This window comes from Cnephaeus nilssonii (genome assembly GCF_951640355.1).
Source record: "Cnephaeus nilssonii genome assembly, chromosome: 12".
In the NCBI taxonomy this organism is placed as follows: domain Eukaryota; kingdom Metazoa; phylum Chordata; class Mammalia; order Chiroptera; family Vespertilionidae; genus Cnephaeus; species Cnephaeus nilssonii.
Genome location: NC_137083.1, coordinates 29868355 through 29887212, shown reverse-complemented (window position 1 = coordinate 29887212; position 18858 = coordinate 29868355). Strand labels below are relative to the sequence as shown.

At 37.4% G+C, this 18858-nt stretch overlaps 1 protein-coding gene across 1 annotated transcript in view; it reads left to right on the top strand.

Annotated features, from left to right (window-relative positions):
• The window catches only part of ZNF804B (zinc finger protein 804B), a gene marked incomplete at its 3' end in the record, with an annotated part of 398915 nt that overhangs the window by 310312 nt on the left and 69745 nt on the right, over nucleotides 1-18858 (top strand). The window contains exon 2 of the mRNA XM_079786821.1: nucleotides 5221-5364. Within this exon, the coding sequence (XP_079642947.1) occupies nucleotides 5221-5364 (144 nt within the window). The remainder of the gene's footprint in view (nucleotides 1-5220; nucleotides 5365-18858) is intronic.

The following is an 18858-nucleotide window of genomic DNA, read 5'->3' as shown; positions in this document are numbered from 1 at the left end:
CTAATCTCTTATAGAGACAACAGGAAAACAATGGAGACCAAAAGAGTTCTCTGATTCAGCCACAGCCACTTGATCACTGAGGGAAAATGTTCTCTCTTCGGCAGGGTTTTATTTGGGGCCAATATAATAGAACAGGCTAGAGAACATTAGAATTCTTAAAGCAATCTTTTACACATAACAGTGAAAGGTCAAATGTGAGTTTTCAGGCAAAGAATATGAATTCAATCCTCAAAGCTCCGAGCTGGTATTACCATCAAGGAGATATGAAGAACAGCAATTGATTTTTTCTCTTCCTTTTTAAGAATCAGGGCACATATTCACAACCAGTAGAAACAAGACTACCACCTTGTATTTTCCTAGTGCACATCTCTCAGCTCCAAGAGCTTTGTAGATTTTTAAAATTATAATTATTCCTCTACCATTCTCTGGGAGTTGGGGTTCTGTATCGTCCTAAATCTACATAAAAGTTAGCAGAGGCAGCTCAGAATTATGTGGTGTCTGGGTAAAGCCTAAGTAATTGGGGCAGCTGTGAGCATGGTGATTAATACCTCTGAAGTCAGGCAGATCTGAGTCTCAGTCCAGTCTCTGCTCTTCAACATCAATCGTGTTTCCAAATCTGTTGATACCTTGTCTTCTATATCTTTATATGGGATAATAAATAATACATCATAAGGTTAGTAGGAGGATTAAGGGAGTTAAGATGTATGAAATGCTTGGCTGATTTCTGGATTATAATGAGAGCTCAGTAGTTATAAGTGTGTAAGTATCATTACAATAATAAACATAATTTGATAGTAAACATCTATTTCTAAATAAACATGTTAATCTAGTCAGAATACTTGACACTTTACAGATGCACCTATTGTGTGCATGAATGTAAAATTCTTAGTGTGAAAAAATACATTTTCTCTCCTTGCGCTAAAAATATTAATTATGAAAAGTAATTAACGACTACAGAATTCTTACTGAAGCGCAACATAAAAGGCCCACTGGCAATACCTAATGTTTTTAAATGACTCTTATTAAAATAGCAGTCATGTTCAATTTATAATTCATTTTCAACCTTTTAATGAATCATTGAGGATGGTTAATAAGAAGTTTTATATTATAAGTGCTATTTTTTCTGTTAAGTAAGATTCCTCCTCTTCATAGGCAAAATATGAGAAGAAAAATTTGAATAACCAGCAAATCAGTGATGATAATATTTTTTATGTCTGCTGTATTATTCTGAATCATCAATTTTTTTTCTTATTTTTAAATTTACTGATATTGAGAATAGGTGGATATTTTTACTCCTTTTATATTTGCTCCAAAGCTCTAAATATATTTAAAGATTATGTAATTACTTAAGAAAACAAATTTCACCTTCATTTGCCTTCAATTTTATTTGACCAGTAAAAGTATCCTGTTATTCAACAAAAAGGCAAGAAATTCTCAGTGTTTAACTGTATCTGATGCTATCAATAAAAGAAACAGAGAGGGGGAAAAACATTAATTTTTCTTCCAATAATTTTAGATTTATTTTATTTTGTTTTATTTTTGTTGTGGTAACACTGGCTTGTAACATTAAATAAGTTTCAGGTGTGAAACATTATAATTTGACATATGTGTATATTACATCAAGCTCACCACCTAGAATCTAGTTTCCATCTATCACCACACAATTGACCCCCTTTAGTCATTTTGTCCCCCGTCAACTCCACTTCCCTTATCATAACCAATGATCTGTTGTTTGCCTCTATGAGTTTTTTGTTTGTTTGTTTAGCTGTGGGGTTTTTTTGTGGGATATAAAAAAAAGTATTCTTGACTAGTATGAACTAGGTAAACTCTATAGCAACATAGTTATCACTCTATCACAATTTACAGTGTTTACCTCTTCACATGTAATTATCCAATGCTAGACTTTAAATTCTGAGGTCAAGACCCAGAAAGAAATTGACATCCAGAAATTTCTCAACAAGAGATCCTTGAATGTATGACTGCTTACTGGTTAGATGGATGAATGTATGATTAGATGGATGGATGAATGGTTGGGAGGATGAGGCAACATAACACAATGGAAAGGGTGCCCTGCTTTACCATTGACCTGATTTTATATGTCATATTATTACTAAGATCATTTTCCCTTTTTGCTAAATGATAGCTTTAGACTTGTACTAGTCTGAGACCTTACCCTCCAGCCTTCTGTTATATAGAGCCGATTCAACTTAGCCCCATCTCCATAGACGGTCCGATTTCATGCCTACCTCATATTGAGTAGTATCATGGGCCTTTTGGGTTATTCTTCTTTTATTCAGCTCTAGCCCTAATTTCAATTTTCAGGTTTTGCCAAAGATTTTTAAGGAATCACTTATTTATTTTCTAATTTGATTCCTCTGACCCTACCCAACTCTTGGCATGTATTCTCTTCTGCCTGATATTTCTACCCACAGGTCTCAGCTCCCCCATTTCTTATCCCCAGTGCTGTTGGCTTTATGCTCTTCTGGTTTAGATAGATGCACTAGATAGTTAACTCTATGTTTTGCTAGTGGCATTTGTACCCCACCTGTGCACTCTTTCTCTCTTAATAAATGAAATGGGATATGCCCTGGGAATGTTCTTATTCCTACCAAGAAAAATTAAGAAATGAGGGATGTAATTTAGTCTGATGACTTTGCAAAATATGTGAACATTCAGATGAGATGGTATACGACTAAAATATTGGTATAACTCTTATAATTATAACATTTTTCATTGAAAGGCATGTAATGTCATAATTAAAGTTTGTTTTAGAAATAGAAGATGTTTAGATGAAGATACCAAGAGTAACTGAAGAAGCTTCACTCCTGGCCATTGAGCTATTATCATAAAATCCTCTATATAATCTGAATAATTGGAAAATCCATTTTAATCACAGATTAAATTCTCAGTTATGACTCCTGCCCCACACCCTGTTAATAAAGCTGAGGCATGTTTAAGCACTGAAGTAGAGTTGCTCAATATCTAAGGCACACTGGCAGTTTTCTAAGGCTGTTGTTCTAAGGTCATAATACAGTAAGAACTATGGGTAAACCAAAGTAGTTCCTCATTCCAATCCAATCCCTGAAATTACACTAAGAAGGGACATTTTAAAAATCCTAGTGAGAAATAATGGTTTCCTTTGGTTCTAAGCCTTAGCTCTACTTCAATGCTATAACCCTGCCTCAATTCTCAACAGTGACTACACTAGCAGGCTATTATCCAAGTTCTTTGAGTAACTGGGTTTTAATCCTGAAATTAGAGTCAATGTTATCAGTGGATACAGCCTGTCCAATAGCTTTTATTCCCCACCACATTAGCTAAAATTTAACCAAATTCGTACTTCAACTGTTTTACATAGGCAATCCAAATATTTGCTCTAGCTTTGTTGTTTCTTAATGGTATACATGTCTTTCCTGCTCTTAATATATGTGTTAGCCTCTTATATTTGGACTTGAATTATTATTTTCCCATGTCACAACTAATTAATTTCCCCATTGCTTCACCCAACCCTATGAGAAATTGCCTAAATTTTTGTGCTTACTTTCTTGTCTGGCCAGTGATGCTCCTATGATTTAGGTTTATGGCCTGATTTCTTTTTATAGAGGGTTAGCCATTTTGGAGAAACAAAGCCAAAAACCCATCCTTTATTTTGTTATCCATTTTTATACATATTTTTTGTTTCTCCATGGGTCAATCATTCCTTTATGGCATGGGATAATAGAGAAGAACTTGCAGAAAGATATGAGACATAAATATGTAAGCCACCATGATCTATTGATTTACATAATGCATATTAAATAAACATCTATTCTGGGCTAGATAATATGTTCACATCGTGGACACAATAATGAATAAAACAGTTCCTGCCACCAAAGGATTTATGGGAGCAACAGACATGAAAACAGATTATTTACTATTATATGGTATGTCTAGTCATTGAATTAAAAAGGGTAATATGGGAGCATGAATTGATACAAGAAAACACAAATGCTACAGGAAGGAGCTTGTGTGGTATAATAAGGGGATTGGCCTTAAAGGGAAATGGTAAAGCTTAGCTGTTTATACCATGGGAAATAGGGGTAGATTATTTTAATTCAAATTGCCCTCTCCACTTACTTACTCAGTGATCACCAATGTGTAATCTCTCTAAGTTCTGGGTGATGCATCCGTAAAGTGTAGATTTAAATAAAACTTATTTTATAGGGTTTTTGTGAGGAATAAATGTGATAATTCACACACTTAGCCTAATACCTGGTGTACAGTTTATGCTCAATAAATATCCATCACTATCATTTTATAGGCAATGAGAAATTCAAAAGAATTTTAAGCAGGGGAATGATGTGGTCAAAGCTCTGTTTGCAACAGAGCATAGTCTAAATTGTAAGGGTAAGAGTCTTAAAAAATGTGACAAATGCATTAGTGACGTCTGTCAGGAACTAAGGCTTGTGGACGAAGCGTAGGCTGGAGTTAGAGATTATGGACAAATAAGGCTGTAGCCATAGTGTGAATGGAGGTCACCAAGGGCTAAAGATGAAATGGTGTGCCACACAAAAACGTAAGGGGTAATATGTAGAAAAGAAATGTCTGTGAAGGAGACGAGTGGGAATGATCAGAGATGTGTCTGGTAATAAGCACCATAATGGAGACTTTCTCCTGCAAAAGTCATGGAGAGGCTCCCCGGGGGGCAAAGGGCTGGGTATTGGGAACGGAGTACACGCTCATTACTTTAATAAGGTAGGAAAAGCAGTATGTACAGTGAGAACAGCAAGTCCCAACAGTGAGGCTAAAATACATGACACATAAGGGAATGCTATAAGACAATGTAATTAATGTCCCAATAAAATACTGTAGTAGAGAGGCCTTGTAGTGTTTGAGAGGGGTCATTGAGCAGGTGGAAGAAACGGTGCTAATTATTCCAGGTGGGTGAGTCAGCAGAAGCATGAGCTGGAAACAGGTGGCAAGAAGGGGATGAGTAATGATCAGGATTCAGCTGAGGGCTCCTTGGGGATAGTTCATTATATGTTTATTGATAACTTAGGGATAAGGCTGAACTGAAAGTTACTTCTCCATTGCCATGAGTTTTCAAAAGACAATGAGCCTAACTATAGCATGTCAGTCACAGTAAAACAAAATACCAACTTGAATAATACGATATCAGGTTATGTTATTAGAGAGAAATATAACCAACACTTTTGCTTTTTTTTTTTTTTTTTTTTTTAGGATTTTCCAGAAAAGGAGAAGTCCACAGCAAAGGCCCTGGAGGATGTAAAGGCAAACTTCTACTGTGAATTATGTGACAAGCAGTATCACAAACACCAGGAATTTGATAATCATATTAATTCTTATGATCACGCTCATAAGCAGGTAAGCGAGAGTGAGAAGAAATCCTTCATATTCCTGGATTTATTCCTTCAGAACAGAATGTACCCATTTGACCTTATTTATTATTGTCTAAGAAGCTGAGGTGAAACCATTTTATATCTTCCTTTTCTCTGAAAGGTTGTGTTTTCTGTTTAAATATTAGTGAAATACGTTTCCCTAGAAGTAGCATAAAACCATAGGTGAACTTAGAGATGATCCTAAAGTAAACTGACTATATATATATATATATATATATAGAGAGAGAGAGAGAGAGAGAGAGAGAGCCAGTGTCCATGACAACCAAACGACTGGTCACCATGAGGTGCATTAAGCACCTCTCAGTCCCTCTCCACAGGCCCGCAAGTGGGGTGGGGTGGGACTGGGGACTGGCAAGCAGGCTGAACGGCTGACCTGTTGGTCCCTCCCCATGGCCTGCATGCTCTGATGGATCAGCGATGGTGAATGGGGGAATCGGGGTGGGTGGTGGGTGGACTGGGCTGGCTTTCAGGCCCTTGGGATCACCAGCTCATCCCTGGCTGCTTGGGGGCTCAGGCCTGCGAGAAAGCAGGCGCTGGCGACCTCACCTCCATGCGCGTGCACTGGGCCAGCCGCTGATGGAAGGTGCTGCCCACTTGGGGCCCCTCACACCGGGGCGGGGAGGTCGTGGGCATGCCCCACAGCTTCTGTCTGCACCTCAAGCCCCAGCAGCAGTGGCAGCGGCAGTGGCAGCGGCAGTGGCATCAGCAGCAGCAGTGGCGGTGGCGCCTGCATGAGCGGCCCCAAGCGGGCAGCATGTTCCATCAGCGACCAGCCCAGCGCATGTGCATGGAGGTGAAGTCACCGGCACCTGCTTCCCTGCAGGCCTGAGCCCCCGAGCAGCCAGGGATGAGCTGGGGATCCCAATGGCCTGACAGCCTGGCGATGGAGGTGGCATTCGGACTGGGGACTGGCAAACAGGCAGAAGATGGCACTGATCACAGAAGGCTAGGCCTTAGGGACCCTACCTGCACGACTTTGTGCGCTGGGCCTATAGTTGTTTTTTTTTAATAATTCTGTATAGGAGGAAACCAGAACCCAATATAATAGTGTCATATTCAAAAGCACCTATCTAGTGATAGAACTACAACACTAGGCAGAATAGGACAGAATCTGTTATACTCTTTCAGGAGTTCCAAGGTGAGGTATACGGAATAGTAGGTCTTGGGGGGTGCGGGGGGGGGGGGGAGCGGGGAGAAACATTCTGAAGAAAAGGTTACATTTTCCCAAGAATACTCTAATAGGAGAGTCAAAAAGGTTGTTTTATAAATGAACCATTGCAAAGAAACAAAAACTCAGGCAAAGCTGAGTGGCAATGGCAGATGGAAACATTTTCATTTTCAGAGTCTATGTGTATGTGTGTGTGCACACTTTTTGTGTGTGCAATAGTGTAGATCCTATACTTGGCTGCTAATATTCTCTATTTTAATCTGTCTGTGAAAGAGGGAGCTAATGTCTCCATCATATTAGATTTTATCTTTGCTGCATGAGGTATGGGAATATTGGCATTTAGAAATTAGGAGTGTTAGGACCATTAAGAAAGAAATTCCACATGGCCAAAGGATTATTGCTAACAGCTGTGAGAAGGTGCATACTCCTGATATCAAATGGACCAGATATTGGAATATGTGAGTAAGTTTTGTATAATCTAGACCTAAAATATTTATGCACAGTGAACAACAATAAATAACCTGACTAAGATCACTAATACTTACTGAGTGCATATCAAATGTCTGGCCTTGGGAGATGGAAGATAGTTTCTGTCTTTAAAGATATGGCATGTGTATGCAATTGACTGAATTTCAGGGAAAAGAGCAAGAACAATGTTATAAATTATTTTAGAATTGTGATTTCTAAATCTTAGTGTGTGTAACAATCACTTTGGAACTTGTTAATAATCCAGATTCCTAGATTCTCAGATACTCTAATTCAATATCTCTGAGATAGGACCCAGGAACAACCATTTTAAAATAATATAAAATGGAAATTTTCAAACATAGAAAAACAAACTACCATCCACTTCAATAATAATAAATTTTCTTTCGTTTTCCACCATCATTCATCCTCCCTCCCCTCCAACCACCAGGCACTATTTTGAAGAAAATTCTAGGCATCATATCTTTTCATCTAAAAGTATTTCAAGATATATAATGATACTTAAACAACATAGTCATTATCATATATAAAAATTAACAGTAATCTTTTTATATCAGTTAGGGTATTGTTTTCTTGGTTGTCTCGTAAATGACATATGAATTTGGGTCAGTTGAAATCAGGATCCAAAAATATCTACACTTTGGATTGACATGTCTTTAAGTTTCTTTTAATAAACAGTTGACCCTTGAACAACATTGGTTTGAGCTGAGCAGTTCCAATTACATGCAGGCTTAAAAAAATAAATACACTAGAGAATTTTTTGGAGATTTGCAGCAATTTGAAAAAATACTTACAAATGACCCATGTAGCCTAGAAATATCAGAAAAATTAAGAGAAATATATGTCATAAATCTATTAAATATATATAGATACCTGTCTATTTTATCATTGCTATCATAAAATAGGTATAAATCTATTATAAAAAGTTAAAAGTAAAATGGAAAAAAAGTGTTAAAAGTTATCAAAACATATGCACAAAACATAGACCATACAGGGAGTCATTCACAGTTAAGAGAACGTAAACAAATGAAAATATGCAGTATTAAATCATAACTGCAAAAATATAACTATAGTACATATGGTGTACTGCTATAATAATTTTGTAGCCTCCTCCTGATGCTATTGTGGTAGACACATGTGTCTCCAGTATGTGCTTAAATCGCCTTATGACGTTAGTCATCTCTGCGTGAGTAGTTCTCCCCAGTAAATGGTGTACATAGTAAAAAGGGATCTCTTGCAGTTCTCCCGTGTTTTTCATCATGTTTAGTGCAATGCCGTAAACCTTGAGTAACACCAGAGGACCCATGCAAAGTGCCCCTAATGGTTCTGAAAATACTCCCAAGAAGCAGAGAAAAGTCTCGATATTGCAATACATTTTTTAATTGCTTGGTATGTAACATAGGTTGAGGTCTGCAGCTGCTGTTGTCCACCATTTCAAGATAAATGAACCCAGCATAAGGAACACTATAGAAAAGAAAAAATTATGAAGCCCTCAAAGCGACTATGCCAGCAGGTGTGACCTTGCACTTTTTGCAAAATACCTTTTTATCTCATATAAAAATTCAGTTTTTATGTGGGTGCAGGGTTGCTATAAGCAAAGCATACGTATAGACTCAAATATGATTAGAAAAAAACAACAAAGTCATTATATGACAACTTAAGGCAAAAGGAAGATTAAAGGTTATAAATCTGGAGAACTTTATGCCAGCAAACAATCATTTGATAATTTTAGAAAGAGTCTTGGCTTTAAAAATGTCAAGATAACAAGAAAATCAGCTTTTGCCAACCAAGAGGAAGCTGATGAGTTCCCAGATGAAATTAAGAAAATCATTGATGAAAAGGATATTTTCCTGACAGGTGTTTAGTGCAGATGAAAGTTCCCTATTCTGTTAAAAAAAAACACACACAAAAAAAAAAACGCCAAGTAGGACATTTATCAGTAAGGGAGAGAAGTAAGTACCAGGATTAAGGCAGGAGGGAATGGGCTAACATTACAGTTTGTGTAAATGCAGCCAGGTTTGTGATCAGTATTGCCCTTATCTATAAAGCTGCTAACCCATGAGCCTTAAAGGGAAAAGATTGAACACCAGCTGTCAGTCTTTGGTTACACAACAATGAGAATCCTTTATCTGGATTGGTTCCATTGATGCCTTATCCCAAAGTCAGAAATTACCTCGCCAGTAAGTGACTGCCCTTGAAGTTATTTTATAATGGAAAAGCTCCTGGCCACCCAGAACCCTAGGAGTTCAACACCAAAAGGTCAAAGTGGTGGGGAGAGGAAGAAGAAGGTAAATGGTGGCAGAAGGAGACTTCATTTTGGTAGGTGAATACATGGTACAAAATACAGGTGATGTGTTATAAAATTACTAGTGGCCCAGTGCACGAAATTTGTGCACGGGGCAGGGGGAAGGTACCCCTCAGCCCGGCCTGCACCTTTTCCAATCTGGGACCCCCTCAGGGGATGTCCGACTGCCGGTTTAGGCCCAATCCCTGTCAGACATCCCTCTCACAATCCAGGACCACTGGCTCCTAACTGCTCACCTGCCTGCCTGCCTGCCTACCGCCCCTAACCACTCTGCCTGCTGACCTGCTCTCCCCCAACTGCCCCCCCGCCAGCCTGCTCACCCCCAACTGCCCCCACACCAGCCTGCTCACCCCCAACTGCCCTCCCCTCCTGGCCTGATCACCCCTAACTGCCTCTGCTTCAGCCCTGCCACCATGGCTTTGTCCGGAAGGATGTCCAGAAGGTTGCCCAGTCTAATTAGTATATTACCCTTTTATTAGTATAGATATACTTAACACATAGACAATTCTATTAAGCAATGTGACCCCAATACATTCAACAAAAATTAAAACAATATTGCTATCCCATGAGCTCTTCCTTAATCACTTATTTCTGTAAATCCCCACAGTGATTTGTGTGTGTGTGTGTGTGTGTGTGTGTGTGTGTGTGTGTGTGTGTGTTGTGGAGTCTTTAGGATACTCATTATACAGTATCGTGTCTTCTGCCAACAATGACAGTTTTACTTCTTCCTTTCCAATTTGGATGCCTGTAACATGGACAAATTTGCTCCATAAATTCAGGGAGCCCATAATCTGAGGAGAGACACACATGTTAATATATCTTTAAAATATGTTGATTTGCCTGTACTAGATATTGCATACCTAGGATACTGAGAGAGCATACAAAAGTGATTTTAAAAAGAAGAGATGACAAGTGAACTGGACTTCTTAAAGAATGAATAGAAGTTAACCATGTCATCAAGAAAACCTATAACCAAGCCTTGGGGGCAGTTAGAAAGCATGATCCATTTAGATAGAAACTGCAAAAGGTTCACTGTGGCCACTAAAGTCACCATCACTTTCTTGGTGAGCTCTTTAAGATAACTTTGAAACTGCATCTCATTCCTCTCATTCTTATTTTGCAATAGGTCTTGCTTTCATTCTTTATTTTGCATTCTCTTTTATCACTTATATTTAATCTCACTCTTGAACATTTGTATGGGCCTTCTGACTGGATTTCCTGCTTTCCAGTATTTCTTCTGCTCCAAACCAACCTTTTTATTTGTGGCCAGAGTACTCTTCCCAAATGACCACATTTATATTGGCATTCCCCTACTTGGAAATCTTCAATGGGTAGTGACTGAGTTTTTAAGGAGTCAGAACACAGTCTGATTCTTGCTTCCATGTCCAGATTTATCTCCTGCAACTCCACAATTTCCCAAAAGATGCCTTATGCTTTCCCACCTGCTCATCTTGGCTCATAATTCTCCCTCTGCCTGGATACCCTCCCAATCTTGTGGTTATTTCAACATGTGCTTCTGTATATTTAATGCATAGGTTGGTAACATATCTGGATATTAAAAGATCTGAGATCTCATGGTAAGCTGATTTAGCAGTATTTTCCAAATTCCCTTTGACCCAAACTTATTAATGTTGTGCTGAATTTTGTACATGCTACCCACTTTGGAAGATATTGAAATAATTAAATTTGTTGTAGACTTGGTAATACTGCTTCCTTGGATAGTATTGAAATATTTCTGTGTAAAGATTTATTTTGGCACTAAATATTTTGAAACTTACCTGAATTTTAAGTGGAGCTGAGTGTACAATTTCCCTTTTAAATGAAATCAGTTTCATTTAAAAGGGAAATTTTCTGTACAGGAGGAGAAAATATGCACTAAAGTCAAACATGAAAAAGTCTTTTGTTTTTCAAATTCCAAAGCTAAATATATCTATCTGGTTCTTGCTTCAGTAAGGCTCTTCTTGATTGTGATGATTATTATAATTATGATAGCAGAGATTGGCCGAGTATTTTTGGCCTGAATAATGTGAACAGTTTTCTTAATTTTATTTTCCATGTGAATTCAGACAAAATATCTGACCTCCTCTGTTGAACTTCCAACAGTATGGTCTTTCTGGTATACTTAGAAGTGAATCCAAAATCACATGGAGTTAATTCTGTTACTCATTAATAGAACAGCTTAGAACTAGAAACAATGCATTCTGAATTTTTCTTTCTACTTTTCCTTGCCAAATTTATAATTACTCAGAATCCTTCAGTTTAATGTTATTTCTAAAGCCTTTATAAGTTTTGTCTCTGAATATTAGTATCATACTATATATATATATATATATATATATATATATATATATATATATATAAAAGGCTAATATGCAAAGTGTCCCATTGGGTGTTTGATTGCTTACTATGATGTGTGCTGACCACCAGGGGGCAGCACGGAATGAAGGAAGGCCCAGGCCAGCAGCTGGAAGGCCCCAATTGGCCCTGATCACCCACCAAGCCTAGGGACCCTACCTGTGCATGAATTACATGCACTGGGCCTCTAGTTATATTATAAAGATTATATTTTCATAGATTTATCATAACTGAGAAAAATAAGTCAATATTTAATTTAATTAATTTATTTTTAAAATCTTTATTGTTGAACGTATTACATGTGTCCCTTCTCCCTTCTATTGACCTCTTCTAGCCAGCCTCCACAACATCCAACCCCCCTATCCCAGGCCTTCACCACCCTATTGTCTGTGTCCATGGGTTATAAAGGGTTATGCATATATGCATACAAGTTTTTTGGTTGATCTCTTACCACCCACCCACCCTCCCCTACCTTCCCTTTGAGGTTCCATGCTTCTATGTTTCTGGATCTATTTTGTTCTTCAGTTCATTTTGTTCATTGAATGAGAGAATGTGATACTTAATTTTAAAGAATGAAGTAAAACAGTCTGAGATTGTACCTCTAATTAATTCTATTAGACATTTAATATTTTTAAATAATTTGATAAAAATTTAAGATATTTTTAATGTATTTTAGAGAAACATAGCTTATCAGCAACCAGCTGATTTTTAAAAATATATTCTTAAATAAGGGGAAAATGGATTTTTAGCTTTGACAACCCAATTCCATGTGTAACTTAGGTTTTTGGAAATAACTCAATTGTTTTAGCTTTCACCTTGAACTTCATATAATTCCTGGTTACTGCTGAACATTAATACTAAAGCAATTTGAATAGGTATTCAAATGTTAATACCTTGGATAGAGACAACACTGTAATGATTAATATGTCTGACATGGCAGTAGCAAGTAATTCCTTGTGAGATGACCTCCAAGTCATAGTCCCTTTCTCAAGACTGTTAGCTGCACAAAAGAGCAGACATAGGTCACAGCAATATCTTTACAGACACAGCTCCTATGGCAACGGAGACTAAGGAGAAAATAAACACATGGGACTACATTAAAATAAAAAGCTTCTGCACAGCAAAATAAACCATCAACAAAACAATAAGAAAGCCCACTACATGGGAGAACATATTTGCCAATGATATTTCTGATAAGGGTTTAATCTCCAAATTTACAGGGAACTCATACAACTTAACAAAAGAAGATAAACAACCCAATCAAAAAATGGGCAAAGGATCTAAATAGACACTTTTCAAAGAGGACATACAGAAGTCCCAGAGACATAGGAATACATGCTCAGAGTCACTAATCATCAGAGAAATGCAAATCAAAAGAACGAGGTACCATCTCACACCTGTCATAATGGCTATCATCAACAAATCAACAAATGACAAGTGCTGGTGAGGATGTGGAGAAAAAGGAACCCTCGTGCACTGCTGGTGGGAATGCAGACTGGTGCAGCCACTGTGGAAGACAGTATGGAGTTTCCTCAAAAAGTTAAAAATGGAACTCCCATTTGACCCTGTAATCCCACTTCTAGGAATATATCCTAAGAAACCAGAAACACCAATCAGAAAAGATATATGCACCCCCATGTTCATAGCAGCACAATTATAATAGCTAATATTTGGAAACAGCCTAAGTGCCCATCAGCAGATGAGTGAATTAAAAAACTATGGTACATCTACACAATGGGATACTATGCCACTATAAAAAAGAAGGAACTTTTACCATTTGCAACAGCATGGATGGAACTGAAGAGCATTGTGCTAAGCAAAATAAGCCAGTAGGAGAAAGATAAATATCATATGATCTCACTCATATGTGGGATATAATGATCAACACAATTTGATGAACAAGAATAGATTCAGAGACAAATGGCGGGGGGGGGGGCGTTGTTAGAGAGCAACCAAAGGACATGTATGCATGCATATTAGCATAACGAATGGACACAGACACTGGGGTGGTGGGGGCTTGTCCGGGGTGGGAATGGTTTGGGGGGGTGGGGTCAATTGGGGGAAAAGGAGACATATGTAAAACTTTAGAAAATAAAAAAAAAAGACTGTTAGCTGCAAAAGTATAATACTGGAACAAAAAATACACATTCTTTTTTAAAATATATTTTATTGATTTCTTTTACAGAGAAGAAGGGAGAGGGATAGAGAGTTAGAAACATCGATGAGAGTGAAACATTGATCAGCTGCCTCCTGCACACTCCCTACTGGGGATGTGCCCACAACCAAGGTACATGCCCTTGACCGGAATCAAACCTGGGACCCTTCAGTCTGCAGGCTGATGCTTTATCCACTGAGCCAAACCGGTTAGGGCAAAATACACATTCTTATAGGCAGCAGAAGTCTCTTCTTCCCCAGAGACATTATGGTTCATCTCAATTTAGAAAAAAACACACAAATGAGCTGAGTCCCCATACAATTAACCCATAAAAATATTTGCAATAACAAAAAACAAAACCACTTGCAGATCCTCCACATGTGAAGCTTAATCCTCCTACTCTTTGTTTGCTTCACAATGGGATTTATTTTCACTCAGGAGGAGCACTGCACTTGTCAAGTCTGGATTTGAGCTCCAGCTGATTCACTCTTAAAATATTGTTTTAGATTCTCCCCATCTTTTCCTGCCCAGGATAAAATAACAAAACAGAACTGTGATTCTCATCCTGTCTCCAAGAGGAAAAGACACCCAAAACTCCTAAACGAATTAAACCCTATTACCTCTTGCTTTGCTCCTACAATCTGGTATATATTTTCTCGATATACTGTCTAAATTGCCCAATAATATATTCAGCATATGTTTAAGTTAGTAGTCCTCTCAATGTGACAACACTTCCAAGTCCAGTTCATTTGTAAGATCAAGATTGAAGAAATATAGACAGCAGTATCTAAAATGAACCATAATTGTTGGTAAGATGAAATAATATTTATCTCCTGCAGTGTTTTACATTCTATAAACCCAACTTTCTGGTATATATACACATACATACAAGATGTGGCAAAAATAGGTTTACAGTTGTGAGTACAGGAAACATGGAGTTTATTTTTGTATTATTATTTATTAACTAGAGGCCCAGTGCACGAAATTCATGCATGTGGGGGGTCCCCTCAGCCCAGTTTTCACCCTCTCCAATCCAGGACCCCTTGGGGGATGTTCGACTACCGGTTTAGGCCCGATCCCGGCAGTCAGACATTCCTATCACAATCCGGGACCGCTGGCTCCTAACTGCTCACCTACCTGCCTGATCACCCCTAACCGCCTCTGCCTGCCAGCCTGGTCGCCCTCACTGCCCCCCCTGTCAGCCTGGTCACCCCATGCAGCCTGCTGTTCAGTCATTGCATGAGGGTATCCTGACCAATTTGCATATTACCCTTTTATTAGTATAGATTATTGTGTTATTTTCCACAATATTTTCTACAATTGGCATGTCACTCTGTCCTACATCAATATACTCATCCATCATTGATTACTCACCTTTTCCCCAGTTTTACTGAGAAATAATTGGCATACATCACTGTGTAAATTTAAGGCATATAACATGGTGGTTTGATTTATATATCTTATGAAATGATTACCACAATAGGTTAATCTATCATCCATCATCTCATATAGATACAATACAAAATATTTCTCCTTGTGATGAGAACTCTTAGATTTTACTCTTAACAACATTCCTATATATCATATAGCAGTATTAACTATAGTCATCATATCAGCTCATCTTCACCTTGGGAGTCTGCATTGCCTTATCTGTTATTTGAATATCTTTCCTCCCTCCCTTCATCTCTTCTTTTTTCCTTTCTTCTTTTCTTCCTTCCTTTTTCCCTTCCTTCCTTTTTTTCTTTATCCATGGGCCAATACCTCTTCTATTTCTCAGTAAAATAGGATCAATGCTACCTTCATCAGAGTGTTGTGAAAAATTTTTTTAAAAAAGCATAAGAAACCCTAACCCGGTGCCTAGCATATAGTAAGTACTCAGTAGAGCTGATGGAGGCATATTTTAGAAGGGAGGCTAGAGGGCCATTTCTCAAGAATATTTTGTGAGGGATTCTTTCATCAAATGGGAGGCTAAACTGAAGGATCTCTAACTTATCTTTATCTCTGAAATTATGATTGTATAAATTTGTAGGCAATTACAACTTTCTCATTTAATTTCATCTTAGGCCTAGACTAGGAAGTGAGACAAAAAAAAATGCTGTTAGTGATAGATCCCTGGAGCATTATCATCTCATTAGCCTTTTACTTTCTGAACACAATTTAACAAGTTCGCTTTGATGTATGTCACATGTCAGATACCATGAAAAAGTACACAGCAGAGTCTTGGTTCTTTAGCATGTATATGCTTGTAGCCTTTGTAAATCCATTAGTTTACTTTTCCTAGCCTATTTTTTATATTTTCTAATTTACATTATAACTTTTTGATAATATTTCACCATATTATGACAGCTCCATGCTGAATGAATTATGCATGAAATTAATCTTACAATGTTTAATAGCAGCTTCTATTATCCCATTGTTCAAGATTTACAAATGGCAATATTCTTCTCCTTATCTAGTAAGTATTATTATCTGCTGCATATCTGGCACTAGATGAGCTCCTCTATAGAACAATATGTATTAACTGCTGGTAATTTAAGTAATAACTTTATACCCATTATAGTCAAATAGCCAAAATATTGCAGACTTGTTAATGATAAGGTCAGAAGTTAGAAAACGGAGCAATACTTAACAAGTAAATCAGTTTTAATTCATTAGTTCTCTCCTATTTCCATATTCTGCAAGTCATATATGGCATTTGTTCAATAATTCACTCCTTAAGTTATTTGTTTAAAAATCATTTGTTATAGGTACTGTGTATTCTCTTGATTTAAAAATAAGTAACCACTTCCAATTTCTGGCCTATCATGTATGGAATTTGGGGGCTGTCACTCCCATCTGCATAACCAGACAAAAACTGAGGATGCTGAAATCAACAGATGTTCTTAGATCCAGAACTGAGGATAGAGGGTGATTCTTTCACCCAAAATGGGAAAAACTGACAGGTGGATACAGAGAATCACAACTTACCAAAGCTGAAGTGCAGGAATTCTGAGGGAACAGTAGCTGTGTAGGAAAAGCTAACCTATAGTTGATGAATTGCTGGAGGCTCATTGTGGACAAGTTTGATTTAAAATTCTGGTGGTGAGAGGGCAGTTTTAGGCAGGTCACCATGCTTTTATGACTTGTACCGCTAGAGCCCTATTTCATTCTTATAGTGAAAATGGGAGGGAAAAATCCTCTTGTTCTACTGTCAGAAGGCAAGGAAATGTGGCCATTTTAAAATGTGTCAGAGCATTCTGTTGTTCTTAAGATCTGCCTTCAAGAAAAACATTTTCCAGGAAAAAAATTTTTAACCAATATTGAGGACGGAAAATACCCATCTCCCTGTTTAGCCTTCCTAATAGTAACAGTGGTGAGGAAGGGGCAGACCAGTCCTATGAAGCACTTGTGAAAGTCATAGCCCAGCACCGTGGTTGGCAAACTGCGGCTCGCGAGCCACATGCGTCTCTTTGGCCCCTTGAGTGTGGCTCTTCCACAAAATACCATGGCCTGGGTGAGTCTATTTTGAAGAAGTGGCGTTAGAAGAAGTTTAAGTTTAAAAAAATTGGCTCTCAAAAGAAATTTCAATTGTTGTACTGTTGATATTTGGTTCTGTTGACTAATGAGTTTGCTGACCACTGGCCCAGCAGATCACTAAAGACTGAGATCTAATCATAGGACTACAGAATACCTCATCTCCTCCAACCTATACCTTCCCACCACACCAATGGAGCTCCCACCAAACAACAGAAAATACAACAGAAAGAACAGCCTATCTCCAACCTTATTTAAGAAGTCTAGAGGGAAGCCCAAAGTCAATAGAGGAGATAAAAACATGTAAAAAAAGGACAATAAATAAGAACAGATGGGTAATGTAAGCAGATAGGTGGAAACTCTAATAAAGAATTTTTAAAAAGTTCTTTAAAAAGAATTTTTAAAAAGAAAAACTGCAGCAGAAATGAAGGATGCCTTTGAGGCATTCAATAGATTGGACATGGCAGAGGGGAAAATGAGTGAACTTAAAAACATGTAGATAGAAACTCCCAAACTGAAAGGCAAAAAAAAGTAAAAAAGACAATATTAAAGAATTGTGGGAAAATTACAAAAGGTGTAAAATACATGTAAGGTATTACCAGAACAAGAAGAAGAAGAAAAAACCACACACACACAGAAAAACACACACTGACAATTTCCCAAAAGTAATTATTAACAATAAATTAAAGATTCAGGAAGCTCAGAAACAATATATTTAAAAAAACCCACCCCTCAGCATATTATATACAAACTCCAGAAAAATCAAAGGCAAAGAGAAAACCTTGAAAGAAGCCAGGGGTTGAGGGGAAGCACTTAGATATAGAGGAGAAAGGGAAAGAATTACATTGGACTTCTTTTCAGAAACCATATAGGCAAGAAGAGTGGAATGATGTATTAAAGTGCTGAAAGAAAAAATTGCCAGTCTAGATTTCTGTAGAACGAAATGCCACAATAAAATAGATCAATGCAATACTTGACTCAATTACATACTACTTCTATAATACAGCTTTAAAAAAAGTATAATAGAATCCTTGTCATTCTATTTTCTATTGGGAGTGTCAGTTTTTCAGCTAATCAAATATTTTCAGATGACAAACCTAAAAATTAAAAAGATAATCAAGCATTTTGTCACTCTACTAGAAATTGCTATTTGATCTGTGCTGAGAAATATGAAAAAGTCTGAATCTTAAAAACTCTTAAGTTATAAAACTTTCATGAGCACTAACAGACATAGTATCTTGAGGTTTAATTTCTTATACCATAGCCAACTCTTCTTCATGGAGTCAAATGCTAAAGAAAATTAGCAAAAAAGAGATTTTTCACAAAGTAATGGTGATAAATGTAGGCTAAATTTATATTGAAAGTCTGAGTGATCCTTTGAATTTATGGAAGTCCATATGTTCAATGCATCATTACAGAGGCTGAAATACATTTGAGATTCAATTTTGAATAAGCTGATATGCATAAAATTTGAACA